This window comes from Ochlerotatus camptorhynchus, unplaced genomic scaffold (genome assembly GCF_037179485.1).
Source record: "Ochlerotatus camptorhynchus isolate MF236.1 unplaced genomic scaffold, CSIRO-AGI_Acam_v1.1 ptg000712l, whole genome shotgun sequence".
Taxonomy (NCBI): domain Eukaryota; kingdom Metazoa; phylum Arthropoda; class Insecta; order Diptera; family Culicidae; genus Ochlerotatus; species Ochlerotatus camptorhynchus.
In genome coordinates, this window is record NW_027041187.1 from 20,434 (window position 1) to 38,731 (window position 18,298).

Here is an 18,298-nt window from a genome sequence, read left to right on the forward strand (position 1 = left end):
CGGAAGCGTTTAAACGCGGCGGACTTCTCGCTGTTTGCGTCGGTGCAATCCTTATCCCACCACGGGGTGGGAGGTCGCTTGCGGACGGAAACACCCGGAACACGTTTCGTCTGTGCTCGCAGCGCACAATCGATGATGACACGCGCGAGAAAGGAGTACTCGTCCAGCGGAGGAAGCACGTCAACCGATTGACTGGCATCAAGAACAGCGGTCGCGAATTTTCGCCTGTCAATGTTTTTCGTAAGATCGAACGCGATGTCGACCAAGCGAGTAGAAGATGAACCATTGGTAATAGAAATTTTGATTGGCAAATGGTCACTACCGTAGGGATCTTGAATTACTTTCCACGAACAATCCAACGATAGTGAACTCGAACAAAGTGAGAGGTCTAATCTGCTTATTTTTGCTGGAGGTTAGGCTACTCGTGTTGCTTCCCCGGTGTTCAGAATTGTCATTTTGAAGAAGCCGCACATGTCGTATATCAAGGTTGAGCGGTTGTCGTCGTACAGTTCCCCCCAGCCTGTACCGTGAGAGTTAAAATCTCCCAAGATCAACCGTGGCTCCGGCATAGCCGTGTAGATATCCGAGAAACTTTGACGAGAAATCGCAGTTCGCGGTGGAAGATATACTGAGGCAATACTGAGGCATTTACCTCGAATATTAACCTGACATGCAACAACTTCAATGCCTGTCATCGAAGGCAGATCGATTCTGTAGATGGAATGGAGCTTGTTGATCCCCAGAAGCACCCCTCCATACGAATCTGCCCGATCAAGGCGAATAATGTTGAAATCGTGGAAAGCAAGATCGTTGTCTGAAGAGAGCCATGTTTCACAAAGGGCAAATGCATCAGAAAGTGAATTGTTAACTAAAAATTTAAATGTGTCAAGTTTTGGCATAAGACTTCTACAGTTCCACTGAAGAACAGAGATCATATCCCCGACCTATTCGGAGAATTATCCATCAAAGGATATAATCGATGCAAGGAAGGACCACCTAGAAGCTAGTTGCTTCAAAAGATTTTTCACCATTGGCAGCACTAAATTAATAATGCTCCTCGTTGAGTCAGAGATATTGAATATACTGAAGAAGCTATCCACAATACCAGAAAACGTGAACATGGGGGCATGTTCTTGCTGAATATTCAGCTGCTTTTCTGGCCGAAAAACTGGGACATCTGGGGTTTTAGATGATCCTGCAAGTGACGGAAAGTTCTTGTCATACACGCAGAAAAAAATATTTTAAACGTAATAATATTTGACGTAAAATCAATAAGAATTTCATTTTGTTTTGGCTGCAAAAAGAAATCATTATTGTTTCAACAATCCAGTATTTTTGTTCCTCAAAACCCATGGATTGTTAAATCAAAAAGAAAATCTTTTCGAATTTACAAGAGCTTTCATGGTTTTGACGTAAGCTGTCAAATTTGGCAGCTGGGTCAACAATAAAAATATGTTTGTTTTTAAAAGAGATTTCTTGTTGATTCAATCATATTTATTTTATGAAGTCTGAAAATTCACGCAGTAGAAATAAAAATATGTTTATTGATTCAAAAATCCGGGGTGATTTGAGATTTGGGTGTAATTGCTTTTGAAAACAAACACGTCAATCACTGATTTCTTTTGAATAAAAGCTCAATCTCACAAACAAACTATACCAAATGATAGAGGAATCATTCCTCTACCGCATAGTGTTAATACTTTTCGAGATTGAGCTTTTATTCGCGAGAAATCGGTGATTGACGTATTTGTTTACAAATGCAATTACGCCCAAATCTCAAATCACTCCGGAAATAATATGGCATTTTTTTTTATGTTTTGTTATCTTTTTCACTGATCATCCTTCGGAAGGGAAGTAAAGCCGTTGGTCCCCGGTTAATTAGTTGATGGGTCGATATGTAGGGTCCAGGTGTGGGAGCTGCCTTCCTGGCGTCAGGAGCATTGGTACTCAGTACGGAAAACAAGATCGACGAAAAAAAAAATCAAGGAAAAAAACAGAAAATTGATTATATTTAGCAACTGCAGCTTGAACTGCAGCATACTTACTTACCTCAAGTCTCAAGATTTTCGGAAATTTTGCACTTATTTCCCGAAATTCACAAGTTTTGTTATTGTTTACACTTTTGTCCGGGTGAAAACGAGGGAATGGTTGGTAGTTATTTTTGCATTCATGGCCCGGGGAATGGACACAGCAAATAAATGCTAAATTAAAATGAACTATTGTTGGATTAATAATAGAATATAGTTATTTTTACAATAGTTGCAGTTGAAAAGTGGCTTATTAAAACAAAAAGAATCCTACTTTGAATTTATATGAATAAGTATTATTGAAACAACAAAATGCAATATAATTTCAACCGGAATTGTTTGTTTAAATACAACTAAAGTTTTGTTTGGTTCAATGCAAACAATTTTCTGTCCGTGTAATTACAAGGTTTAAAGCCCGGTGGAATGGGTTTCGGTGCATTTCCGTTACCTCTTGATTTTTCCAAGGTGGAAGGGTGGTCCGTACGAGTGGCCTTACGAGGCTTTTCGGTGGTGTGTTGTTTTGCTCGTTTTCTCGTATTGCCTTCAAAGACAAACGGACTACCCTCACCGCCCTCTGAGTCAGAGTCTAGATCATCAACTGGCAAAATGGAAAACGTGTTACTGTTTTTTGGTGTGGTCTGGGAAGGTGAAGCGGTATTCTTTAAGAGTTCTGCTATTGTTCTCTTGAAGCGAGCTTGCAGAGACCGCTAAATTTTGTCTCCCTGCTGTTTATACCTCGGGCAGTCAGTCAGGGTATACAGGCTCTCCTTGCAGTACACGCATTTTGGAGGAGCACCGCAAGGGCCCTCTTGATGTTGCTCGCCACACTGATCGCAGCGTGGTTTGTTCGAGCAGTAGTCCGATGTGTGACCAAGTTGTTTACATTTAGAGCAGTTCATTACCCGAGGTACAAACAGACGTACAGGCAGTCGAACCTTGCCTATAGCGACGTAGTGAGGTAACGCTGAACCCGAAAAGGTCACACGAAACGAGTTCGACAAGGAATAAGATTTTTTTGAGCCCACGATGGGTACTGACTGCATTTGAAGGCAGTCCAATATCTTCACCTTCGGCAAAGCACGTTTTTTAAAGATTCCGAAGGAATCGGGACCCAAGAAATCTTCACTAGTCAAACTCGCTTCGGTGACCACTCCTTCAATTTCTACCTCACTACTGGGTATGTAGACTCGGTATTCCAATGAAAAAAGCTCGCACGCAACAATTTGGTTAGCCTGCTTCCGGTCATCAACGGTAACGCGCAGTTTTATTTGTGTTACCTTGAAAATATCGGTAACGGCCGAAAAATGTGTTGTTAGATCCTTAGAGATCCTCGGAATATTCAAAGGTTTTTGTTTGGGCCGGAAAAAAACAACCCATGGGCCTTTCGAAGCTTCTGGGTAAGCCTTTAGGCGGGGGAGCACAGAGGTTTTCGGGGGCAATGGTGTGGGGGGTGCAGGTGGACGAGGAGGAGATGGTGGGGAAGAGGGTTGTGGGCGGTACATTTTCTTGGGATATGCTCCAGTATTTTTGCTGGAGAGCGAGTCAACTGGAACGTCCATTCCATTTCCACAACTTCCTCGAGACTTTCGTGTGAGGTGGAATTAAGAGTTTCGTCGTCTGAGATGGAAAGCGACCATCCCCCGCCTTTATCATTTTCATCCATTGCGGTTAAATATCGCCGCAATGGTGTTTTTTGTAATTTTTTTTTACAAATAATTGCAGTATATTTAAATAATATCAAAAATAGAAAAAAAAATAAAATATATATATATATATATATATATATTATATATATATATATTATATATATATATATATATATATATGTAAAAACAAGTTGATATAGTTTCACTCTACTAAAGAGTAATACATGCAAAAGAAAAAAAAAATCAAGAAAAAGAAAAAAAAAAAAATGATTATATACTATTAACAGAGTTTTGGATCACCCTAAGTAATACAAAAAAAAATAATAAAAAAAAAACAAGAAAAAAAATCAAGCGAAAAAAAAATTGGATTTTTTGGATCACCTTAATTAAACACCAGTCTAATATTGAACCAGGGAAACAAGGGAGGTGCTATACTGGCGAGAACAAAACAAACGACACGATTAATACCTATTGCACTGAGGCAGCAGCAGACTGGAGAGATGTAATTGTTTGATCCAACTGCTGCAGAGTCAATAACCTCGATGCTGGTGTGCCTCGGTCGACTCGGTAGGCAATATGACGCTCTTTCGTTGTTGCTATCGATGGGGTGATGTACCGATAGTGGTGATGATTTTGCTGATGATGTTGCGATGATGCTGGGTTAAAGCTGGACCGTAATGAAAGCACTCGGCATATCATTAACGGCTTCCTCACTCGCGCACTAGTTGTTTAAACACTATGCCAAATAACTTTGACGAGAAAAAACCCTCGCGTGGGGAAAAACTCGAAACTCAAATGATAGTGTCGTACAACGAGACCGATGCGACTTGACCGGCTCAGTGTGCGAGACGGAATGTGATTCAGTGCTGTTATACAAAGTTATACAAAGTTATACAAAGTTTCTTTTCTGTTAAGGTAAGCTCGTTATTCAATATAAATTTGATACGAACATAAGTTAAATGTATATACAAAAATAAGTATATTTATATTTTTACGTTTTTTTTCAGCGTTCACCAGTACAAAGATATGGATAACCGATTTGTTATGACCCAATGTATTCAACCGATAAAAAAATGATGATGTAAGGTGTATAAAAAAGGATCTGTGAATTCTTTCAGAAAATACCAAACAGAACTTGAACACGATTGGATATTCCGGAGATACAATGAATTCCAATTTACGCATCTGCGGATCTTGCCGTCGAGAAGTTGAAAGACGGGCTAGAAGAGGTGAAAATTAAATCATCGCTGAAAACTCGGAAAATGTTGTTGGAAGGGTTTTGCCTGAAGTACCCAGCCTGTCAACGATACCATCAACAATACCAGTGGCCACAACTGCAACAACTGATGATGAATTTTCGCGATCTGTTAACATCGAAATATTCAACCGAGGAATTGCTGGGATTCAAGTTTCCCCGATTGATGCAAAGAAGTCAAACAACGTTTACTATCCTGAACATAAAATTAAGGAAATCAACCAAGGAGTGAGGAAGCATCTTTTCCAACTAGGACCGCAGGAGGACCAAACAAGTTCAACACAGGATTTTGAAGAAATAAATCTTCAATTGAAAGAAAAATTTGGCAGACAAGATACATCAAGGAGTGAAAAACTACAGACTTTAACTGTGTTGCCCAAGTTGCCAAAAAATAATGGATGAATTTAACACCACAAGGTACTTCGCAACAGCAGCTAAAGAATTATTTGAAACTGATGGAGCACATTCAGCATTTCACAAAAGATCGGGCCATGGCTTAAATGATGCAACGAAGGAACTTGTTGTTCAATTTTTTGAGGACGATGAAACAAGTCGGGTGATGCCTGGCCAGAGAGACTAGGTGTCAATGAAAAACGATGGAAAACGGAAAGCAATACAGAAAAGGTTATTGATGACGACACTTAAAGAAGCATACAAAAGATTTAAGGAAATTAATAGTGAGGTAAAAATAGGAATTTCTTCATTCGCGAAACTTCGTCCTAAATACTGCAAACTTTTAACCAGTTCGGGATCGCACAATGTTTGCGTTTGTACAAATCATGAAATTTTTTTATCTTATAACACATAGTTTAAAAAAGTACAATATTTTGTATGACTTAAAGTCCTTGACTGATAGTTTAATTTGTGAAAGAAAAACAGCATATTGTTATCTTAGATGTTGTGAGGATTGTCCAGACATTTCGTCGATTGAGGATTTTTTAACACAGCAATTAGAAGAAAAAATGATTGATCAACTGTCATTCGAACAGTGGGTAACTACTGATAGATGTGATATACAAACTATTGTTAAAGAGCCTGAAGATTATATTTCATATTTTTGTGAAAAATTACTCAAATTGAACCGCACGATTTCATTAAAACAGAACAATCTAAATTCTTAAAAACAACGAAAAACAATTTGCAAGTAGGGAAATTTTTAATCATTTGTGATTTTTCTGAAAATAACTCCTTTTTACTGCAGGATGAAGTACAATCTCATCATTGAAATTTACAACAAGCTACTATCCATCCATTCGTTGTATACTATAAAGAAAACTCACAAGTGCTTCATTTTAGTTTCATTATTATCTCAAAAGAATTGACACATGATGCAGTAGCTGTTAACCTGTTTATTTCCAAAATGATTACTTTTTTACGTACAGATCAGAGAAAAATAGTGAAGAAAATTTATTTTATGTCTGACGGAGCTGCTTCACAGTACAATAACCTTAAGATTCTTTCAAGTCTCTGCAAGTTCAAGTCAATGTATGAAATTGAAACTGAATGGCATTTATTTGCGACATCCCATGGCAAAGGATCGTGTGATGGTATTGGAGGTACGATAAAGCGCATGGCTACACGAGCCAGTTTAGCCAGAGAACGTGAACATTCAATTAAAAATGCCAAAGAATTATATAACTGGGCAAATAATTGAAAGGAGGAGAAGTTGACGAGTTTATCATTTGTTTTTGTAACATCAGAAGAATATAAAACTATGGCGGCAGAGCTTAATGAACAATATTGTGAAGCAAAAACAATTCAAGGAACGCAAAAATTTCACTCATTTATTCCTATATCTGAAAATTAAATTAAACCAATATTCTTCTCAAACTGTTCAGATCATGATGTAAAGGTTTTTAATTTGTTTAAATAGACGTATTAAGTATAAATGTAATTATATAATTTGAACTAAATAAATACCTAAGAACGCTATTTTATTTAATACATTTATATTTATGAAATGAATGCCATAATTTGCAAATGGTATTACAAATATCGGATACTCGATTTGTCGTCGAATCGACGATCGAACGCATTGTTTACAAAAGCAGATAAGTCTTTTGAAAAAGTTACCTAGGTGGGGTTGTTGCGACATATTGAAAAATAAGGTTTATTGTCAAAACTAGTTATGCTACGAACCGCAATATGAGCAAAAAACTAAAAAAAATCTGAGGTGGGTGGTCTTGGACAATTCTGGAGATGGCCTGTCCGCTTTGCCCGTTCGTACTGTGTAGCTACGGCACTAACAATGACCCTAAAAGGCTGTCAAACACTTCTTATGGTTGTTTTCTATTCCACTAACTAGTATCTTACTCATAATTAATTATATTCTCACTCATGCGTCTGATTGAAAAACTGTGAGCTGCAAAGTTCAAGAAAATTGATTGGGCTTTTTGTTAAAAATATTTTCAAGATTAAACACTCACGACAAACATCTCAAAAGGGTAATAATTGCTCAAATTATGCGATAAGTGAATTTTAACCAACGTGTATCTCGAAAATAACAACTTTGGGCAATTTAAGCATTATGAGCTTTTTTGTTGTAAATTTAATGTGTTATAATAATAACACCATTTCAAAGATACTTGATAACTGTAAGTAGTATTTTGGAAATAATTCATAACTTTTTTGTTTATGAGTTGCCCAGCAAACGCACATTGTCAATAAGTAGCACTTTATGTAAACATCAATATAAAAATAAAAAAATATGCTATTTGAGTAATTAAATTATTTTTTATAATTTTGATTTTTTTTTTGTGTATAACAAAATAATTTTTTACAGTGTATATTTTTTCTTGAAAGGCACAATACTTGTCCGCAACTTCACCCAAGACAGCATCTCGATCAAACAAATCGTTCGCGAGATATATGTTTTTCTATTGATGCGTATCATTTTTGCATAAGCCCTTTTCAAGTGTTAACTTTCGTCGTGAATGGGCAATATGGTGAAAATTATATAATTATAACACTTCGGAAATTTCGAAATATAAATGTGCTAATTAGCTGGCAATTTTAAACCAGCCCGTAAATTTCCACAAGCTTTTCCAATAATTTGATATTAACGTACACGCAAAATTCAGCATATTTGTAGTTCTGTGTCAAAATTTCAGCTCAATTGATCATAACAAAACATAATTGCAGCATGCCAAAGTTGGTTAGTTTGTACGAAAATATTTCCAGCGAACTTAGATTGAGCGACCGTCCGTCTCACCTCTAATGGTTCGATTCCCGTCCTCGTACGGTGGCAAGTTCGTTGGGTCACGCCAGTTGAGAAAAGAAAAGCATATCTCACAAACTTGCGTGAACGGATCCAATTCTAGTGATCCAGCTAGCATGGAAAGGGCACCAAAAAACTAAACTTGACTACAATAAGGATCGCACAAGCGAGCAGTAGAGTGACCTGAGGCATAGCGGGTCACGGAACTCGTCGGAAATTTTTAAAATAAAGCCCAATTGTCGATTAGCTCTGAAGATGATGTCATTGTAATGGATTCTGAAAGTGAGTCTGCAGTCCAAGGTACACCGAGATCCTTTATGTGCTCTACAGTGTCCGTAGAGAACATAGTCAAACATGATCGGTGATAGGAAATAATTTTACATTTTTCGATGCTTAGACTCATCAAATTTCTTGAGCACCAGTCAGCAAAAATAACTAACAGATCCCAACAGTCTGAGAGACTTACAATAATTTTGTATGTTGTCAAATGTGTAACAGTTTTGAAGTGATACATAAAAATTCACGCAATGACCGAATACCACATGACCTTGTCAATCAACCAGAAAGACTTCGAATTATGGTATGGTTTTCTTCAGGATACTAGAAAAATGCAAAAAATAAATAATTTAGCAAGAAATTCTTTCAATCAATTTTTGATTTTTTTGCGCTCTATTGAATAAACCAAAAATTCCGTGCGTCATCAGAAAACGAGGCGTTTCCGTGATGGGAAAAAGTGGTTTCCCTAGCACAGTCGCCGAATATTGATAATGAGCACGTAATCCTACGTTTAATCTACGGTTGTGTCTTGCATACAACCTCTTACTTTTTCTCACTGTAAAAATAAGCTAATTCTCACTGGGCGTAAAATAAACTAATCACAAACCGTTAAAAGCTTATCCTTTTAAAACGGAGTAACTTTTTCCTAGATCGTAAGTATATTGGAAGCATATCCACGGTGCTAGAGGTTTTGGCCCAGCTACCGCATTCATATTCATATTCAATTCATAGACCATAAATCCCATATAAATATAACTCTATATCGGGTTTGTGAGCTTGGAGTTGTAGAGATTTGAAATCAATTTTTATGAGTAATTGTGAATTGAAGTAATTTACAAGCAAATCACTTACCTGTGTTTCTGCGAAAATTACGCTTTTTCCTGGTATTGACCCAACGCCGTTCGGCATCCAAGTACTCGTCAGTTGAGGCTTTAGTAATTCGTGATCATGTTCGAGACATATTGCCACAGGTGAAGGGTTATCTTCGAGGAAGCGATACTGAGATGTGCTTAGAAAACTATAGGCAGGATTTGCCGGAATGGATCTGTTATGGATAGTAAAAAAAAAGTTTATTAAAATAATACACATTAGTCTGATTATTTAGCTGTATGCTTTAAAATTACTCTTATTGGAAAGAGGGGCATATTGAACAGGTGGGCATAATAACTTTAGCCTTAAGTTTTTAATTGTTCAAAACAGCTTAATTGGTAGTATGCTCAATATCAATATGCCCCATTTGTTCACCCTCCTACCCCTGACGGGAAGGGTCAGCTAAAATAACACTTTTTTTATCGATTATTTTTTCAACCTGCAGCAATGTGTTTAAATATTTCAAACACTTTCGCAAACTGCTTATAATCTGTTATTAAACTTTTAAGGGTATTTTTCTTATACTGTGACATGCCCTTAACCGTTGGGTTAAGAACGTTTCAAATTTAAATCAGTTAGCAAAAAAAAAATTGCAGTTATTTATGTTTATTTAATATGATTGTGTACTGTACATCGGAATTTGATGATTTGCCATAAAAATATGATTCGCAAAATTTGTGCAACCTAAAAAAGGGTTAGATATGTCATTGTGCCCAATACCGCACACTTGAAGAGTGACACTTAGAATCATACCTATATTAAACAATCAGGGCACATTATGAATAGAATTTCTGTTTTTAACGTTGCCAGGAGCCATGTTCAATTAATTCCGAATGCAAAACATATGTTTTATTAAGCCATTTTACTGCTGCAACCAAACTACGGTATTAGCGATGACAACATATCAAGAAGACAGGCAACTTTGCCTGAATCCAAGCGACAGACACAGTAGCGCTGCGCTCGAGCGATGGTGGAAGCATCGCATAGAAAAATTAGAAAATACAAAAACCTTTCTTCTGAGGATGGAACCTTTGCTATCCAATTATATAGGAGCATTTACCTTTAAGCGGCAGATGACGCGATTGTGCCTGCCTCATACCGATTGTTAGAGAAAATGTAAGAGTTGCCAGTCTTCTTGATATGTTGTCTTCGGTATTAGGCACTGTTCGATCGCACCATCGACGACGGGCTCTACTGCATTTGAATGTGCAAAGCAAACAGCTATGAATGCCCGGCCAGATGGTAGCAAAGCCCGCCATACTGTAAGACCAATAACTACCGTTTCGCTCCCCATTACCGTGGTATTGTTTATGTATGTTATTTAATATTATTGTTTACATTTTGTAATGGTTGTTTTGTAATTGAAATTAATTGTACTGTGTTAGCTTTTAAGGAAGAAATTCAATATATAGATTTAAGTGTTCGTACTACCTTTGAGCAGGCAGGATGCCTCTCGGAGGTAATAAAAAGTTATATTATAGTGCCACCAAGTGAAGTTTGTAGTTTATTGTGTGTTCTGAAACGACATCCTCCACTACCTTGAAAACATCACAAAACACAACATAGGGCCGCATCCTGGCCGAAACAGGCAGCGAAAAGTACGGCGGTGCTCTAAATCCGTGGTTTCAATATTTAGTTTTCTACGTGTGTGCAACCAGTTGTCAAACTTGTTATGCATTAGTAAAGATGACTCGTTATACTACCATTTGCGATAACTATTTAGAAAAAAAAATCAATATACGGTGCTGTTCGATATAATAGCAGCACATGCCGATTTTCATACAAAATGGTCAACTTTGACATGATGTAACACACATGATGATGGAATTTTTTTTACCATATCGTAGATAACTTTCTTAAGCACGCCGTCGGGAATTGGCAATATGGTTGAAAATTATAAAATTATAACACTTCGGAAATTTCGAATTATAAATGTGCTAATTAGTTGGCCATTTTCAACCAGCCCGTCAATTTCCGACAAGCGCTTCCAATAATTTGATAGGGGAAATGGCTATGGATGTAAGATTGGGCCCATCGCTAAAAATCGGCTATATATCAATTTTATCTAGATGAACGCGTCATTTGGTACTAATGGATATTTTTGGTCGCTATTGAAAGTTTAGTCGAATGGTGAATTTATAAATGGGCCCAAATTAGGGGCATTTAGGCCGACATTGCATCCATTTCCCCTATACGTACATGCAAAATTCAGCATATTTGTAGTTCTGAGTCGAAATTTCAGCTCAATTGATCACAACAAAACATAGTTGCAACATGCCAAAGTTGGCTAGTTTGTATGAAAATTTGCCTATTGTGATAATTTAAAGGCCACCACTGTATACCGTAAGACGTGGTGACATTGGGCCTATGGGCGTGACATTGGGCCTAGGGGGTGACATTGGGCCAAAATTGAAAAATGTTTATTGATGCAAATATCTTGAATATACAGACAATGATGACTAGAATATGTTTCTTGAACTCCTGGAGTAAATTGTAGATAACATGAACCAGTTATTTTATTGGAATAGTGATGTAACGTTAAGTGTCATAAATAATAGCAAAAACACGTTTATAAAAATGTTCACAGGCAAACAAAAGTTTTAACACAGTTTTATATGGATAGACGAGAGTTACATGTTATCTTTAGCCATACATACAAAGTAAATTGTGATCATAACCAAGTGTACTCCTTATAGCTACATTTCATTAACGTACACGCAAAATTCAGCATATTTGTAGTTGTGCGTCAACATTTCAGCTCAATTGATCATAACAAAACATAGTTGCAACATGCCAAAGTTGGTTAGTTTGTATGAAAATCGGCCAATTGTGCTTATTTACAGGCCACCGCTGTTTTTGTATAATTAGTTGATATCCTTAAGATTTGCGAATATTCCCCTTTTTTCCACGTAGTGGAGAAAAAGCTAATGAAAATGAAATATTTACTCGCTATAATTACAATGAAAGTTAGTAAGAGCTCACTTGATAGCTAATCTTGATTGGTCATCTTCGTCGTTTATTTGCATTTGTACAGGTGGAAGTACTACTATCTGAAAGTGAAAAAAATATTCCTTTATACTTTGTATGTCCTATGAAATAAAAAAAAAGCGAGTTTCGTTACCTGATTCCATGGGACAAAAACAGTACGTGTAAGTGGACGGAAAGGAGACCTTTGAAACTGTAATGTCACTGCTCCTCCACCGTTGACTAGTACATCGAACCTGTTGGTAGCAAAGAAAAATGATTTTAAATTGCTTATTCTATCAATATTGATTCTAGCTTAAATTCGAGTCAGCCCGTGAAATTAATGCCATAATTTTATCATTATTATATACGTATTATCATTATCACTAAATTGATCCTAATACCCTGGACAGACTATGGCTTATATCATGTAATATAGGCTGTCTTGCAATGAGCACTCATACATCTAGTTTTCACTGGAAATCCTATGTATGAGTGCTCATTTCAAGACAGCCTATATTACATGATATAAGCCATAGTCTGTCCAGGGTATAAGATCTAAAACTTCATTCTTGTTGAGCATGTTTTAGATTGGACACACTTATAAGAAAAATCGGTATTCATTAAGGTATATAGCAAGAGTTTATTATCATGACTACTACGGCAGTTTTTCTGGAACAGCTGCAAACTACGCTCGAAAAAGTTCTAACATAACAGGAATAAGGATCATCTAGGGGCGCCCCTTTATCAGTCAAAATTGGATTCCATAGTAACAAAATCAAGGAATGACACCGATAATGACCATGCATCCGAACCCTAGTCTTAACCACTTCAACCTAGGAAACAACATTTATGTCATAGATTAGGAATCACATTCATCTAACTATTTTTTTTTCCTTGTTTCAAGATCATTCTCGATGGACAAAGCCGAGTCTTGTCACTATCAACAAGATACATAAAACCAGTCGAACAACCAAATCAACTATCAACAAGGCATAAAAAGTAACAAGGACTAAGATGTGTTCCTTTGATTACTGAAAAATCCTGTTCCACTTATTTGAAGTAGTCAGGAATCGAAAGTAGATCTTACATCCCATAACGTGATCTACCCACGTTACGGGGGATTTACTAGGAAACAACAAACCTGGGAAACTAGCGTCTGACCATAACTCATACCGTCCGATTACTATGCTTTCGTGCATTAGGAAAATGTTGGAGAAAATGATCCTTCCCAAAATCGATCACTGGGTCGAATCAAATAACTTATAAGTTATGGAAAAAATGCTGTGATGTGTGCGCGTAGATACATCCGCGTAATAAACCGATTGAATAAGTAAATCCGTTGCGAACGAAATATCTGAATTATGTAAGTTACGAAAACCGCGCGAATTCCGAAAGCCGCGTGAGACAACCGAAGCAAGAAAAAAAAAGGCTTACTATCATTTAAAGAGTGCCACCAAAATAAATGTGATAGCCTATGTTGGCAAGTTGATTAATTTTGGTTTCCTCCCTAGATATTCTACTTATTTTACTGTTGAGCTTTGTTTCGATTTATTTATTTTATCACATGTATCAATCATTTCAAGATTTCGCGACCGTACCGAACAAGTTCTATACTACAGAAGCTCAAAAAAAAAAAAACTTTTGGTGAGCTATACCGCATTGCGAATCACTTCTGCGTAAGCTCGTAGGTGCGTTGATTCCGACAGCCGCGAAAAGTTAAACATGCATCAATACCACATAAGGAAAGATGGATTTTACGTAGGGTTTAGTTCATAGATTAACATTGACTGCTGTTTAAAAATGTAAGTACCGTAAAACGGGGTATTTTGATAATGCGGGTAACTTTGATATTATAATGTAAAGATTAAATTTACTCGTTGTGCTTTTTCCAAATTAGAAACATTGGTTCCATATTGTAGCTTAGGGTATTTCCGTTGATATCGTATATAGTTTTTATATAGTATGTGTTACATATTTTACAAACATGTTAAAAAACAATTTTCGTATTTTTCGCCTGTTTGAAAAAGCACTCAAACCATCACTTATGACATGAATTTCCGATATAGCCATCACAAATTCAATGTTGTAATATTATTGCCTATGGTGTTTTCTGATTATATACTTATTCAAAGTTTCATATTTAAAGAACTAAAATGTTTGAGTTTCACGTATTTTTTTTCTACATTCATTGAGCATTATTAAAGTAACCCCAAATCAAAATACTGATGTTCGGTAACAAAACTAAAAAATAGTGCAAATGCTTTAATTCCCGTTAAACAAATTACGTACGAAATAACTCTTGGATTCTCAGCACTTGTTTTAAAAACATAAAATTTGAAAAATATTCATTGCTGCAAAAAATATTTAGAATATACTTTAAAAAATAATCAATGTTATCCCGTTTTACGGTACTTGAATACTAAGAAATAAGTTAACTCAAATGCTTTAACCGCATATATAAGAGATTTCGCGTATTGAGAGAATAATATAGTAATCGAGTACAACAAAATCAGGGGAATATAATACCTCCAAAAGTTTAAAAGTTATTAATTGTCACATACCCCCACTTTTACTTATTTCCTACACTATTCCTTTCCTTGTTAATCTGCTTAATGCTATTGGTCTGCTTGCGTTTTCTTTATTAAAGTTCAAGACTAAATAAGAAGATTTATTCTACAACTTTAAAGGTTAGTTGCCTCCCTAAGGGAACACCCCGCATCGTAATTCTTTCGTTAATCTACTTAATGTCATTAGACTTTCTGAAGTTTCTTATTTAAGTTTTTTTCAATGAATATGATATCTCATTAGTCTTATTTAATAAATTATTAAAAGCTCCAATTCACTTAATCAATCATAACCCATGCTTTATTAGGTACCTGCATTTGTGCTTGTAATCTAAAATTAAACGTGTTTCAAGTACTTTTGATTTTGGCCTATACCTATTTATTATATCTTAGTTCGACCCAGGTAACACCTTCATGTTACTAAAATGCTTTATTTTGATGTTAGTTTCCTAGCTGATTTTTAAATTCTATAGGGTATATGCTCCAACTATGCTCACACGCTTCCACTATGTCGCACTACAAAAATACGTATGGGTATGTTACAATAGAAGCACGCCACAGTGGAAATCCCGAGCCATAGTTCAAACACTTATCCCAAATCAAAATGAAGCACATATAAAATTAGTTACAATACCATGTACAAAAATGATGTTTAACATTGTTTCCTGCGTAATACTTCAATGAAAACAACAATGAAAGCTTGTCACGCAAATAGAAGGAACACCGTTGGGATTTTTCTGAAACATAATAATAGTATAATTCCCTTGCAAACCCAAATAAATCTACCTACGTAAAAATAAATAAAATAAGAGTGATTTGCGGCAAAACCCGCCAGTATCACACCCAACGTCAGTGCCTATACGTAAGCGTACTACGACGCGGCTCTCAATCAAAGGAGTTACAAGTGTGATACTATCACTGCTAGACTAGATCTTTGGTTTTCTCATGCAGTGGTTCATCAGAGAGGGGAAGCTTAGTAATCCCCATTGCCTGCCCATGACGCCATTCTATCGCGGCATGAGCCAGCAACACCGGCCATAAACCTACAGTCTCCAACACTCTACTATAAAGCATGAAATTAAGCCCGCCCACCAACAGCAAGGTGCAAAAACTAGGGGAGGGGGGTCGAATCAAATAACTTGCTATCAAATACACAGTTTGGGTTACGCAAGAGGAAACAAAAGATTGTCTAGCGCTTTTTTCCACAGATATTCAACTGGCTTCAGTATTCTTGGACATTAAGGGGGCTATTGATTTAGTTTCCATTGAAATTCTGTCAGACAATCTGCACAGATAACCTTCAGGCTAAAAATCTATATAATAGAGATTAAAAAAAAAAATCTGCACAGGTGTGGACTTTCTGGAATTTTAAATAATTTCTTGTACAATTTGTGGTCTACCAGAATTAGTTACATGGGCCTGCCCCAAGGTTAATGTCTCAGCCCTCTTTATAACTTTTATGTCAAAGATATTGACAACTGTTTGGCAGAACAATGCACGCTAAGGCAACTTACAGATGACGGTGTGGTTTATGTAAGGGGTGCACATGCCGGGGACTTGCAAGGTCCATTGCAAAGTTCCTTAAATATGGATCGAATTCTCGCCTCAGAAAACTGAACTAGTAGTGTTTTCTCGAAAGCGGTACCCAGCCCAAATGCAGCTTACTCTTTTGGGCAGAAACATTACTCAATCATTGTCTTTAAAGTACCTTGGAGTGTGCTTTGATTCAAAGAGCACTTGGAATACCCATAATACGTATTTGAAGCAAAAATATCATCAGAAGATCAACTTTCTCCGTTCAATTCGCGGCACATGGTGGGGTGCTACTCCGGGAGACCTCATAACGCTTTATAAAACAACAATTCTCTCTGTTCTAAAGTAGGGCTCATTCTGCTTTCTCTCGGCAAGAAAAAGTCACCTAATAAAATTAGAACGAATTCAATATCGTTGTCTGCGTATTGCTCTCGGCTGTATGCACTCAACGCATAACATGAGTCCACATCCCTGGCAAGACTAGTACTCGCAGAAGCCGCCACCGATGGTGGTGGTGGTGTTAGTGTTGACAACACGTTTTTAAGCTACATTCATGTGTGCCGCATGGTTATATCGCGTTAAAAGTTTTTAATGGTGTAGTAATGCTGCTATCACATCCAATTATAATGCACTTCATTTTCAGGCAACGATAATTCCTGTTAAACACAGTAAAAGCGCCTTTATCACAACAAAGATTATAAAAAATCCTTCCCGCCACTAGCGAAAAACATTCCTAACAACGGGCCGTATGAATAAAAATAGTTTACTTTACTTTCCCGTGCTTTTCTTACGGGGAAAGTAAAGTAAACGCTTTTATTCATACGACCAGAGCTTGCTTGTGAATATTTGCAGCAGCTGTCAAATATTGACGTAAAATCGAACCAGAGAACCAGGATTATTCGGTTTCACACAAAGTATATGGGAATGACATTTGTGTCATAGATGTGCATGAGTCTCGAGGTTCTGACAAGAGTAACACCTCTCCAGAACCGTTTCTGGGAACTCTGTCTTTCGCAGCATAGTAATCAAATGCGGAGTGACGAACACACTTAAGGCCCACACACATTAGATCCGGATCAGACACGTTGCGGCAAAGTGACAGCTAAATCTGTCAAATTCACGTCAACGCAACGCAAACGGATCTAATATGGGTGGCCCTTTATAATTACAAATTTTGAGGAAATTCTTGGGCTGAACACACAATCTCGATTTATGAGAATCTACCATCACTACATATCGTGGGATGTGTCTTCCTTGTTATACTCTAGACCGTGCTCACTTCAACAAACGCAGTTCCTCAATTGAATATGATCTGACCATGAAACAAGCAATTCATGGGATTCCCGATCAACTTCGACTTATTATTATCCCGCGTATTTTTACTGAAAAGTATAAACACGTAAATTGCGTGAAAAGATATTTTACAGACGGATCCCGTCTCAGTGGATCCACTGGCTTCGGTGTCTCAAGCGCCTTCCGCAAACTTCAGGAACCTTGTTTCGTTTTTGTTGCTGAGCTGGCAGTATCAACTTTGCATTGGGGCTGATTTCCAACATGCCCACAGATCATTATTCGGTCGATGAAAACAAGTTGGCACTCATCTTATTTCCTTTCAAAGGTAAGGGAACAGATGAGTTTGCTGGTCGAAATATCATTTATGATTGCCTTTGTATGGGTCTCCTCACATTGTTCAATCCCAGGCAATGAGAAGGCGGACCCTCTAGCAAAGGTGGGCGCGCAGGAATTTTGCCATTTAGTGCGTCAAAGTACCTTTTTGATCACGTAGTTTGGCAATGTACGGATAATGACGCCGCCAGAGAGCGGCTTTTGAATATTATCGGTGCAGTTGAAAACCTTAAAACACCACACGCGACAATCGATTTACTATAGTTCTGTACGTTAAACATAGGGTCGGGCATAGTGCGCTGCACACTCATCCAGGA

The 18,298-nt window shown here is 37.1% G+C and overlaps 1 protein-coding gene across 1 annotated transcript in view; it reads right to left on the reverse strand.

The window, feature by feature from the left end:
* The window catches only part of Ten-a (tenascin accessory), a 57,289-nt gene that overhangs the window by 14,905 nt on the left and 24,086 nt on the right, over positions 1–18,298 (reverse strand). The window contains exons 3-5 of the mRNA XM_065238140.1: positions 12,413–12,512; positions 12,274–12,341; positions 9,274–9,466 (exon numbers count right to left, since the gene is read on the reverse strand). Coding sequence (XP_065094212.1) covers positions 9,274–9,466; positions 12,274–12,341; positions 12,413–12,512 — 361 coding nt within the window. The remainder of the gene's footprint in view (positions 1–9,273; positions 9,467–12,273; positions 12,342–12,412; positions 12,513–18,298) is intronic.